At 43.4% G+C, this 13,144-nt stretch overlaps 1 protein-coding gene across 1 annotated transcript in view; it reads right to left on the bottom strand.

Annotated features, from left to right (window-relative positions):
* Positions 1 to 10,722, bottom strand: part of mast1a (microtubule associated serine/threonine kinase 1a) — a gene marked incomplete at both ends in the record, with an annotated part of 75,869 nt that extends 65,147 nt beyond the window's left edge. Inside the window, 2 exons of the mRNA XM_079999506.1 lie at positions 2,612 to 2,643; positions 10,684 to 10,722. Of these exons, the coding sequence (XP_079855632.1) occupies positions 2,612 to 2,643; positions 10,684 to 10,722 (71 nt within the window). The remainder of the gene's footprint in view (positions 1 to 2,611; positions 2,644 to 10,683) is intronic.
* Between the last annotated feature and the right edge of the window lie 2,422 nt (positions 10,723 to 13,144).

Here is a 13,144-nt window from a genome sequence, read left to right as displayed (position 1 = left end):
CTACCCTACAGCACGGGTCAAAGGTCACGGGCAAAACACATCGGAGGACAGCGTCCGCACCGCTTATTGGAGACACACACACAATAACACACACACACACACAAACACATGGTTGCATGCGAGTGTGTGTGTAGGTAGGCACGGAGGTTTGTTACACTACACACACACTCTCATCCCATATGGCATATGGCACCACGTGCACACATCAATGTGCACACACACACACACACTCAATACAGAGCATCACTGCCCAGTTTCGGATGGACAAACAACGACTGACGAGACAATTAGACACGCATACACTTGAGGACACGTTTGTGTGCACTCACACACAAACGTTCCTAGCATTCAGAAACTCCATGATACATCAGCTCCATGGAGGACATTATGCAAACGCTTCAGACTCACCTCATCCATGCAATTACCAGCACCGTCTGTGCCACAATAGCCATCAAAATGATAAACAGAAATGTTTGAGCGAGGTGGTTGCTATTCTGCCCACATTGCACAAAAACCCAGCGAGTGAAAAATTGTGTAGTCTGGAGAGAGTGTGCGGCAATTTACGGACGATCGGGGAATTCGGTGCTCTGAAATGGCTTTTAGACAAGCGTGAGCTTGAACATTCTTCATGATATTCTTGAGCATTCTACAACTCCGTCTACCCTCAAAATAACTGTTGTGCCGTTTTCAGCTGAAACAAGACGCAGTTTGGACTGAAAAGTATCGACAGCTTTCACTTCATCAATATGTTTAAGATTCACTGTTCGTTTCAGTGAAAGAGGAAGCAGATGCTTCTCATGGGAGTCACTCACATTTTCTTTCATGTCACTTTCACAGAATGACAACGGCGTAGGTGTATGAAATTTATTGCGTATTTGCCGGTAAAGTCCCCGTGGCAAATGTTTACAGTAAGTAATAACAGAGAGAGAGGGAGAGGGAGAGAGCGAGAGAGAAAGAGAGAGAGAGTAGATTGGAGTGAGACGAAAGTGACAGGGGAAGAATGTGTGTGGGAGAGCTGTTCAGGACCATGGACAGTGGCACCACACACTTGAATGCACAAGATGCTTCCAAGTAGGGTCAGGTGATGTGGCCAAAAATGTTATCATGATAAAATATTTCATACTATTTGATAACAATATATATATATATATAAATGCAGTAAGTTGTATCCCATGAAGCATTTAAAAAATATGTTTATTGGTGTAATGAAATTGTCCAAAATAAACACATCAAAAATCTGCATTGTAAAAAAAAAACGGTTAGCAGCATTTTGCGTCCTCCTTCTTTAAGAAAGAAGAAAAACAGAAAAAGAATCTGAAGATATAGTGCTGTACATTATTTGTGAACGAGAAGTCACAACTGTAGCTGCTTTACATTTCACTTTTTAAGCCGGAACTTAAAAATCCCCAAAAAAACGCAAAACTATTGATCAAACTATGATCTCTACTATCGAGGTCTCAACCAGCGTTCCCCATGTGTCAAGTCTAGTTAGAAAGCTATGCTGCTCAGTGCATTTATTCCTTTCTGAGGAACGACAGAGGTAAGCACAATTTTGGTAGACGCCCTTTCACTCTGCTAGTTTTGTACAAATTGCAGAGATTGCAAAGGGAGACTTTAGCATTTATGTCCTGATCTCTTAAATGAGTTCCATGCCCCATTTATTTGCCAAAAGCTGCCAAATGACAGCTCTGGACTCCAGTAGTACAACTGGGAGCAGTCCGATGGTTTCATTTGGCCAAATGCACACCACCACCCAGATCATGGAGTCATTTTGCTTGGTGTGGGTGGAAATTCAGCCACCGGATCAATTTGAAACATATTACTGTCACACACACCAGTAGATCACGCTTCCCCGCCACCGCTTAAATTGCCTCTGTAATCTTCCAGGTGTGCGAGTATGCAAATACACGAAACGGCAGACATCGAATTCCGCCCAAGCCGTCAGGCTTAAGTCAAAATACAGTCATTTCAAGTTCAATTCATCAAGAGTATTTTCGTAGAAAGCATTGAGAGGAAGGGGATCTGGAATCTTGAAGCAATAATAACTAATCGCAAGAAAGACTAATGCTATCGGGAGAGAACGCTCCGGGCAGCCAGTTCTTTTACAAAACATTAACTCTTAATGTGGACAGAAATATGGACACACACAGACAAAGGCCTAGTATCTCGGCTGTTCTCTACTATTACCGAGTGCTGTGCTGCTAGAACCATCCACTACCCTCTCCTGGCACCGGACAACCAAACTTGTATCCGGCCAACATCCTGTACAGCCTTGACCTCTGCCTCATACCTCTCTCTCTCTCTCCATCTCCATCTCCCTCTCCTCTCTCTCTCTCTCTCTCTCTCTCTCTCTCTCTCCAGCATGGATCATGGCAGGCACTGAGGTCACGGCATGGAGTTTCCACAAGCAAAGTTTCCATCAGGCAGCTCAGTGGTGCAACAGATTGGACCTACAGGAGGAGCTACTGTAAAACACCTGCTGCAGCCTGGAGAGGGCCTCTGTGTCTCCATGGGAAACACAGATTGACATGGACTATCATGCACACACACACACACACACACACACACACGGGCACAACATGAAATAGGAGTATGCAAGACGTGAACGCACCTGCTACTTTTGCGGGGCAGCGGTAAGTCCTTCTGGGGAAAAAGAGAGAGTAGAGCAGAAAGAGAGGAGAAAATTAGCCTTACTAGAACACCATATAAGCACCTAATGGACACCATTGTATTCATATGATTTATATTTGCACTTTTGTTGTTGTGAGCTCTTGAACTGTTTGCTTGTGTACTGGATTTCGAAATTAGCTACTCACGACTCTAAAAGTGGCACAATTATGGATGGCAAGAATGTGGAATACCAGTTCTGGTGGTCCAGTTACAAGGCTCTTTTCATTATAAGTCATGGAATAAAGCTGAAAATTAGCTCTGGACTGAAAGCTTTTAAATTCCCTGCTAACCTACAGTAAATAGGGGGGAAAGTTAAACTTAACAAGAAATGAACAAGTCAATTGACCATGAAATAAACCCAATGCGAAACACACTGTTTAAGGCCATCCCTTTTATTTAAACACCACTCGATCCAAGGTAACATGCGTAGTACGATATCCTGGAGAGTCAGCATTAATATATTTAAGGGAGAGTCAAAACAATGAAAAAACATGTTTTTCAAAGTCAGTTGCATGCCACGGGCATAATGCAAGCCTGTATTAAGATAAGATAAGATAAAGATACTTTATTAATCCCCTACGGGAAATTCCAGTGTCGCAACAGCAATGACATACATGACAAAACACACTAAATCTACAAAAACACACGTTTTTGAATCAGTTACTTAATATATATATATATATATATATATATACACAACCAGTATATATACAAATATATATAAACACACACATGAAAGGTAAAGTTTAAAAGTGGAAGTTAAATGTGAAGTAATTGAAGTATTGAAGGTGCAATCAATTCTTTAATGAGCCACCATGCTGAGTGTGGCAGACAAGGGGGGGTGGTTAAGCCGGGGCTCTGCGGGCTACAGCTCGGGCTTCGTCCCGTACCGCTGTTCTGACTTTGGCCGATCAGCCCGTCGCCGCTGATTGGTCGGGGTCAGCTGGGAGAGTTTTCTTATGTGTTGTTCGTCTCACAGTGAGGACACACGGTGCAGGAGACCCCGCGGACCAGATCGCGACCCAAAAATGGACTCTGAACAATTATTTAATACTTTATGTTCACGTTTGGCCAGCGGGCCTTTTTGTCTGAGTTTTCTGTAACAGAACTCCAGCCGTATCGGCACCTCACTGCCACTCGGTCTCCGTCTCCCTCCCTGAACCCGTGTATGTGGACGGAACCATCTACACTGATTGAAAGCTGACGCCAGCTTAAAATTGGCTCCGGTTATGTTTGTGACATTGAGAGCAAACAGCAAAGAGTCAGAGATTTGATTAGAGTCCTCCGGGATGGAAATCATTAGCAATCACTCTGCTTGTTGCCCATCTCTTCCCCGAATTAGGCTCCACTTAGCACCGATCCTAGGTGAGATCGGGTTACCATCAGTAACTATTGTCAGCCTTGTCGTGCGTCGCTTATCGAGTAATTGTCTCCCGTGCAATTGCTTTGCTTGACAGATTACCATCTACCATCGCTTGTTTGATTCCGGGAGGATTTTGATCCTTCACAACCTGTGATCTGGAAGTTGTTCCAAGCTGACAAAAAAACACAAAGAAAAAGGAGAGGAAGAGGGGTAATGGTGGTGCAACAATGCAGCATCGTACTGGACAATAAGTGGCGAATGGAGTATCATTGTAACATTACAATATAAGTATTTTAAGTAACCTTGCAGCATCACTACGCTGAAGCGTGGACCACTTTTTCCTCAATGGAAGTGACATCATGCATCACCGTGAGATCTTTCTGGGACGGCTAATGAGTTACATCATCATGAGGAAGTGACCTCAGCCATGGTGACTCAGTGGAGCCCCTGCTGCTACATGTAGTGTGTGTATATGTGTGTGTGTGTGTGTGTGTGTGTGTGTGTGTGTGTGTCTTTGTGCCAGATGGATATAGTGGTAAGGTTCTGCTAATGGATATCGGCCCAGCGCCTGCTCCCTCTTCCCCTCTCCATCCAACACGCCACTACTGTCCATGTCGTTGCCATGTAACTAGGAAGTGGCGCGACGATTTCGTACGCTGACATAATGACGGCCCGTTCCATTCACGTGCAGTGTGGCCATGACAACCGATGTTATTCTCAATATGGACACTGAAGTGTAAGGTAAGTGGAATCTCCAAGTTGAAAGAAATCACCAATAGATGTACAGACAGACAGACAGACAGACAGATAGATAGATAGATAGATAGATAGATAGATAGATAGATAGATAGATAGATAGATATGCATACTTCAGATATAAAATATTAGTGTTTTTTGTAATTATGCATTACCCCTTTATTACACAAACACCCTGGTAATTACACGCATGCACATTTTTACATGTCCACACCTACACACTTCTTATTAGTAACTGCCAACAAATGCAAATCATATTGACGAGTACATTCTTTAATGAGGCGGCACTGCTGTTCAAAAGCAAATTAACGTGCTGGCTCTCATTTGTTGCTCTGCTCTTATGTTCATATTATATTTTTATGGAAAAATCAGTCTGAAAACTCACTCCAGATTGTTTTTGAAAGGTGGATCTCTTTGCCAACATGAGCGAGTGTAAATCCCACTCAATCATAAATTAGAAGCGTGTTAATTTGATAATCAATCAAGCCAAAAAATAAAAATAAAAGCTCAGAAAGTTGTCACTTTGCCAGTGAGATGAGTGACGCTCAGCGAAAAATTAACATGATTAGTCGGGAAAGAAGCCATGAGACCACAAAGCGACAGGATTAAAAATAAATCTCCATTTTTTCTTGATTATAATAACATTTTTCTTTAATGAGGGGTTCAGTATGTCACTAAACTTCTGCTGAATTGGAATAAAACAAGATAATATTTAGCAGTGTAAAATACAAATACAATAAAAAAATAAAAATGTTATATAAATACTTTGAGATGTCACCAAAATCCGAGTTTGTATTTGTAACAATGATGCAATTATTAAATTAGAATTTATCTCTTTTTCACTATAAAAAACAGGATTTAGGTGGATTTTTACAATGCACCGGTCAATTGCAAATGGTCTTGAGTTAGGTGTAAATTGTGATGATCCAAACATATTGATGTATGCCTGAAAATATGTACATTTGCATGTATATTTACTAGCATTTTAAACACATTTGTTCTTCTCACATTTGATAAATGAGACCGTGCTGTACATAAACCACTCTGAACCTTAGAAGTGTGGTACCAATGAGACACCACAGGGAATCTTCCTGGGCCCCTTGACTTTTGTTTAGGAGAAAAACCAAGGCCATTTGAGATAAAGAAAATAAAAAAATAAATAAAAACGTTGCCATGGAGTTTTGACACTTTTCTTTTTTTGGCCAAATATTTTCCTTCGATTTAATAGTTAACAAGGTGTGAGCTTTAACTTGAAAGTGTTGAAGTCCTGTTCCTGTTAAGCCCACAGCCTCCCAGCGCCACTAGAGGCCCCTCTTGCCCCATCTGCAGCTCCCCCCTTGAGCCTATTGCACACACCTGGGATCAATTACCTGCATCACTCCACACAGTATTTATTCTCCAGCTTCCCAGTCACTCATTGCCAGACCATCAACTAGCTTACCCGAGTTGTACAGCTACTGGCTCAATTCCTAGTTCCAAGTTCCTAGCTCCTAGTGCTTGTTTCAAGTCCCTAGTTTATGTCTCTTTTTTTCGTCTTCCCCTTACCTGCTTGTCTCCTCTCCCCAACCCAGTCTGTCCGTCCCTCTCCGGCCAGCCCGGTTTACCTGCTTGTCTCTGCTCGTCGACCAAGTCTGTCCGTCCCTCTCCATCCAGCCCGGTTCCCCGTCTCTCCACCCGGATCCTGGACCCCTCCTCCCGGTCATCATCATCCCTACCCAGCCCTACTCCATCCCTACCTGACCGGGTCCCCCCGGCCAGCTCCACCGTGTGGGCTAATAAACATCCTTCATCTGCCTCCCGTCTCCCTGTGTCGTGCGTTTGGGTCTCTCCTCGCCCCGGTCGTGACAGTTCCTTGGCTGATGGTGTGGAATAAAATGTCTCAGTCAAGAAACGAATCACTGAGGGCAGCAGGTTGTATGATCCAAATCATTCAAAACCACACATTGAATCCTCACATAATGGCTGCGAAGGTTTTCATCCTCCCTTGCGACCGATGAGTTCATTTCTGAGGCTACTCATCATATGATTCCAACAAAACAAAAATGTCAAGAGGATCACACACACAAAATTATTAATGGAACATTTGTGTATGTGCGTCACACACACTGAAGATGGCAGTAAAACCAAATGAAATGTGTGTTTTTTTCCCACTCTCTTTTTCACTCTCTTTTTTCAAAGAGAAGCAATGGCATAAATAATTGGTTTGTGTGTAACAATTTTTTTCACATTTTTAATCTGCTGCGTAAGGATTCCACACCAAGTTTCTGTCAATGATGGTTCTAAATTTCCAAGCTATTGTTGAATAAGACTCTCTGGCTCAGTTTCGTTACTTAATATACCTTTAAGCGGCTCTGTTTAAAGCTTAAAGCGTCTGACAATATAATTAGCGCTTGCGGGATATGATGAGAGAGAACAGTTGGTGCAGCAGCGAGTGGTGGCACTTGGCTGAGTGAGCTGCATCTTCTGGACTGATCATGCTCTTATCCCCACTGCTCAGTATTTTGAAGATGGGCCCCATGCCCAGAACAAAATATTCTACAAATGTGTGTCTGTGTGTGTGTTTATAAGAACACTCCATACTCCTACAGCTGAGGAGCCTTAAGCCTGGGGTATGAGCTGCATTTGTGCACACAGGCATGTTTTCATGAGCATCTGGGTGTAGTGTAAGAGTTCTGTACACACCCTCTATACACCTACAGTGCCGCTGTGAGGGACGGAAAAGTCCTGTGATCAAGACTAAGTCAGTTCAAACTAAACCACTCATCTCAATTAAATATCGCTTCCACCAGTATTTTTTTTAATCAATGAGAGCTCACCAGATGTGAGCAAGATCAAAACTGCAAAATTGCAATAGTTCATCTACCGTAGTTCCCTCAGCTCTGTGTTTCACACCATATGGAGTGATAAAAGGTTAGACTCTTTTTTGAGATTCGGTTCTTGACGAGTCACTCAGTAAAAAGAGTCGTTTGATTTTCTGACTCTTGGTTCGTTTGATTCAGTTGGTATAACACATGGCGAGCGACGGAGGACTTTCTGTGAACACTGAACGAAGGTCAGAAGAGTCGTTCGGCTGTGACTGGTGAATGTAGTTCTCACAAGAATCATTTAATCCTGTCAAATCTATTTATTTCGGTGGAATGACAAGAGTAAATCAGTCACATTCAATATGATTCATGCAAAATGCCTTGGCCTATTTTGGCTTAGACTTTAATTAAATTAAGTAATTATTTTCAGTTTGTGAATTAAAGTGACTCCTGAGTCATTTCAAATATTTGTTCACTACGAACGAATAGTTCCCGAGTCTTGCATCAATAACTATTAGTAGGCCATAATAATAAGTATAGTTCTGCATGTTTCAGATTTTTTTAGTGGTTAACAGGATAGTGGTGAGTCATAAAATTATTTCATTTGAAAAAAGTGTGCTGTGGAAGAAATATTGAGAAACAACCTTACACCATATAACAAAGCTATAGGCATATTCAATGCACAAGATGGAGCCACAGATCAGTATTTTATCAGTCCGCTCAATCTGCTTTCAAGTTATTGGGTATTTCCCGATGGGAAACAATGCAAATGCGATCTTTTCAAACGATCCGAATTCACACAGAGCGTGCCGGCGAATGGACTGATAAGTGGTGGTAGGTGACTGCTGAGCAGTGATAAATCACATGACTAAAGCCAAAGAGAGGCTGACCAAGCACAGAGGGGACACTAGTCAATACGCGACGAGGCGGTGATGGGCATTTGAGCAGTAGCTCATGACCTTATTCATAGCTACTGCTAATCCCGACAAGACAGGCAACAGAAAAGACTTCCAACAGCAGTAATAATGACAGCTCGGCTGCCAAATGCCACCCTGTCATTACGGCGTGTAAAGGGCTTGCCGGTTTCTACGTTCCTGGCTGCCAAATTTAAAAAAAAGATGGGGGGGGGGGGGGGGTTACACACAGCGAGAGAGAGAAAGAGAGAAAGAGAGAGAGAGAGGGAGAGAGAGAGGGAGAGAGAGAGAGAGAGAGAGAGAGAGAGAGACCGAATGAGAGGGGGACAATGTGGCTTTATTTCAGGGAGCGAGAAGGATAAACAGGCAGCAGACGGATGGAGATACAAAGAGGCAGGATGTTGCCTCAATTGTGATTTCAAGGCGGGTTTTACCGCCCCATTGTGCCAGGACACATTAAGCGTCGGGTCCAGATCCAAAATATTTCTGATTTTGCCAACACTGCTTTCTGACCTTTGAACCCAAATTGGGAACAGGCCAAAATCGAAATGACAACTAGAAATACAATCCTAAATTGTTCAACAGAGAGCATAGAACGCCAAATCATTATGGGGTGCCTGAAAAACATTTCTTAAAGGCTGAAAGAAAATGCAACGGTACTGGTAAACACAGTTTAGATCACACACAGACAGGCACCCAGACACAGAAATAAACATGTGCTCCCTCGCTCATTATCTTGCCCCTCCACTATCTCCCCCCCCCCCACTCCTCCTCCCGATGTTCTCCCTCTCGCCTCTAATTTTCCTTTTGAGTTAAAGTGGATCTACGTAGTTAAGGAATATGTAGATATAATGGCCACTTGAACGGGCTCCATTATGAAGCTGGCAGCTGCTACCTTGCCCAAAGTCTTCCCGGCCGACCCCACCAAGAACACTTCTGATCCTTCCACCCCTCACCACCCTACCCACACGTGGCCCTGAGGCCCTGAGGCCTGCCGTGCTGGTGTCGCTGCTGGTCGTGCTCCTTCCCTCAGGGCCGCCAGGGCCGTTAAGACGCTATTAGGCCCACTAATGGGCCTCAAAACCGCGGCACAGCCTCAGTATTTAGACCTCCACCATCTGAGAAATGGATATCGACCCCTTGTACTGTGTGTTTATGTTTGCGTGTGAGTTTGCGTGTGCGTGTGCGTGTTTGTATGTGTGTGTGTTTGAGGGGCTATGTAAGCATTAATGAGATGTGTATATATAAATCAATAGACTATAATGCCCCCTCTTCACACACACACACACACACACACACACACACACACACACACACACACACACACACACACACACACACACACACACACACAGCTGCACTTTACATCAACGTAAAATCAAGCATCTTGTTTCACTTACCATGTTGAGTGCATAAAGTGCTTCATGTGTTTGGGAATTGTGGCCATTAACAGTATCTGGCTGTCTTTGTGTGTGTTTGGGTGTGAAAATATGAGATATTAAGATAAGATATGATATGATAACACGACATACAGTAATCCATCGTGGTGACTGGTGGGAAAATGTTTTTTTTTCTTTGCTGTACTTGAATTATTTCAAGCTGTGTTTTAATTTTACATAAACTACTTAGAGAGTTCATCTTGTGTGGCACAATGCGCAAGGCGCAGCCTGCATCTACACAAACCCCCTGATGTGCCCCAGTCAGCGTGCAGAACTAATGATACAGTTATTATCATACAGTTACATTATACAGTCCATCTTTCTATGTAAACCATCGCAGCCATTTCCATCAGAAATTGTGACACGTTGCTTCTCAAAGTGAGAGTTGAGTGTTTATGAGTGCGTGTGTGTTTTTTAAAAGGGGCAAAATACCTGAATGCCCTCCAGCATTGATAGGACATGCATATTGACAAGTCACATTTAGCGTTCTCATAATCTGAAAAGCTGTTTTCTTAAGCATTTGTAAGTAAAATCTAAATGCACAGTGTTGTTTTAACACTACATCGCCACTAATCTTGTTTATAGGGGTGTTTTCTAATCTAGATGACTATCAAATACCTATACCTGAGGGAATGTGTGGAATGTGGCTCTCCCGTTACTCGGCAGTCTATGATGATCACTGGATTTTTATCTCATGATTTTGTCACAAAAGCAACTCAAAGTCCAAAGGTTCTCACCTGCAACCTCCGGCGCCGGATGATCCCAGACTCGTCCATGGCGGGAGCACGGTGGTCTCAGGCGCTGGAGGTGAAGGGTCGATTGGAATGTGGCGGTGGGTGAGGCTGGGGGTGTCACACCAGCACCCAGTTCCAGTTCCAGTTCAGAGAGCCCACGCACCACGCTCTGTGCTCGGCTCCAGCCCAAATCCCATTGTGCCTGCCTGGGTGAAGAAGCACAGTGTGGGGAGACACCGACTGGGATGCACTGTGGGAATTGCTGAGTCAGCAGCGGCCTGAGGGGGCCCCTGGCTCTGGGGGCATCCTACACCCCCACACACAGGGGGCCTAAAACAAAATCTAAAAAATGTTATTAAATTCAATTAGATGAAAAGTATAAGCAATCAGTTTGGTGGTTATTCTAGTCCTGTTAGTGCCAAAGTTAAAATATACATATAAATAAAAGATGGACTTGATTAGATCGATATCTTGGGTCGGTTTATGTTTACAGTTCAACGATGCAACCAAGACTTAACTCCAAACCCCAAACGAATCCAATCCTTTAAAATAACTACCAAAGTATTATTTATTTTTTTTGCTGTTTTTTTTTTATTATTATTTTATATTTAGGAATATGAATGTTAAAAAAAAAAGTTTAAATAATAGAAAAACAAATAAAGCAAATAAAAACTCCTATAAAGGCATCGTACCAGTCCAGATCAATCCACGCGCCTACATTCTGTGGGATCCTCAAAACGCCCATTGACAATACATAAACAATAAGCACCTAAACGTAAAAGCAAGAGGCTCGGCGCTAGTTCAGAGTGAGTGAATTCAAGTGCAAATCACCCCCAAATAAGAAGGAAAAAAAAAAAAAGAAATAATGAAAGAAATACGCGCAAATCTTCACAGCGAAGCGTCCGCGCGTGGAAATAAACGCGATCGATGGAGATCTATACGTCCCGACGTGGGAGCCGCTCCACCGCGGCTTTCACTCTCTGGGTTGTCGTCGTGTACAGACTCGCTTCCCGTCCTTCCCCCTTTCGTCCTTTTCCACGGGCTCTCGTCGCGGTGGCGCTACCGTGGATTTTCCGGACGTGTCCCTGCTGCGATATAGGCGCCGCTACACGTCGACCCCACCACCACCACCACCACCACCCCCCACCTCCTACTACAGCACAACCGAATGACGCTCATCTCGTCGGCGACCGCAGCCTCCGCGATTTAAAGTGGGAATCCGTGAGGTGATTTTGTTCAAAGAAAATCCCGAGTTGATCCTTTTTTCTTTTTCTCTTTACGTTTCAGATTTGAAGAAACAGCCATTCAACGTATTTGTGTTTTCGTTTTGGCGGGGTCCGCCTTCACCGGGAAGGCACTTTTTCGCTCAAGCGCGAGAAGGTAAGGGTTGCCGTTGGGGATTCAAGAAACCGGCGCAGCTAGTTGTGGTCAGCAAACTGGCGATACGGATGATCAAAAAGAACACCACTCAAATCACCTTTTCAGTGCTTATGCACATGTAGTTGGGTTTCTGATGGGCTGACTAACAAACAAAATGTGAAACAAGACAACCTAGTCAGTTTTGTTTTTTTTGCCAGCTGCCTAGGTCAGAAAACATGGTTCAGATTCTCCTCCCCCTCCTACGCCAAGTGGGAGCTCATTCGAATAATACCGCATGCCCCATCTGAGTAACTCCACCCACGGCTTGAGAACTACCTTTGCAAAGGTGCACCTTTTTTTTTTCTGGCAAGCACCGCACCCGCTAGCATTATGTCGAAGCTAAGAGCTAAGCATGGCAACTGCCCTGTTGTTGGCCGCACAGACCAGCACAAATCTTTTAAAAGAAAGAGGACTCAAAACCAACTGTGCGCGACAACACTCGAGACAAGGGAAATGCAAGTGTTAAAAAAAAAAGTTGTGCTTTGTGTTGATTTTGCCCTTTAGCACGAGCTAACACTAACAGCTGAGGTAATATATCAGATGTCATTTTCTAGAGAGTTACTGCCGTTAGTTGCTGGAGGATCCACAATAACGTTTACAGTATTAGTTTGTTAGTTGAACATCTGTAAGATGATTCAAGATTCAAGATTTGAGACTCAAGAGGTTATTGAACTCCATCTAATCAACACTCTTAAATAACAGGAGAGAGATGAGAGAATGGGTGCTGATGTCCCCAGAGCTTACCTGTCAACCGTCCCGTTTTACCCGGGATTCTCCCGTATTTTACCCTTTTCTCCTGCTGTCCTCCGGTTCAAATATTTTCCCGTAAATCTCCCGTATTTTTCAAGTAAAAAAAAAAAAAAAAAAAAAAAAAGTTGCCGGTGCGTCCCCCGTGTTTTTTTTTTTTTTTGTAGATATATTGATTTTCCTCCGTCACAACATTTAAAGCGACACACACAGAAACAGCCCGTCGAGAACAGGAGGGGTATAGAGGCATGTTAGAATGACTAGAATGCATCATCTGATTGGTATTTTCAGCAAAAAA

The sequence above is a fragment of the Zeus faber genome, assembly GCF_960531495.2.
Source record: "Zeus faber genome assembly, chromosome: 4".
NCBI classification, from domain to species: Eukaryota; Metazoa; Chordata; class Actinopteri; order Zeiformes; family Zeidae; genus Zeus; species Zeus faber.
The sequence above is the reverse complement of the archived record's forward strand: the minus strand, read 5'-3'. Positions and strand labels throughout refer to the sequence as shown.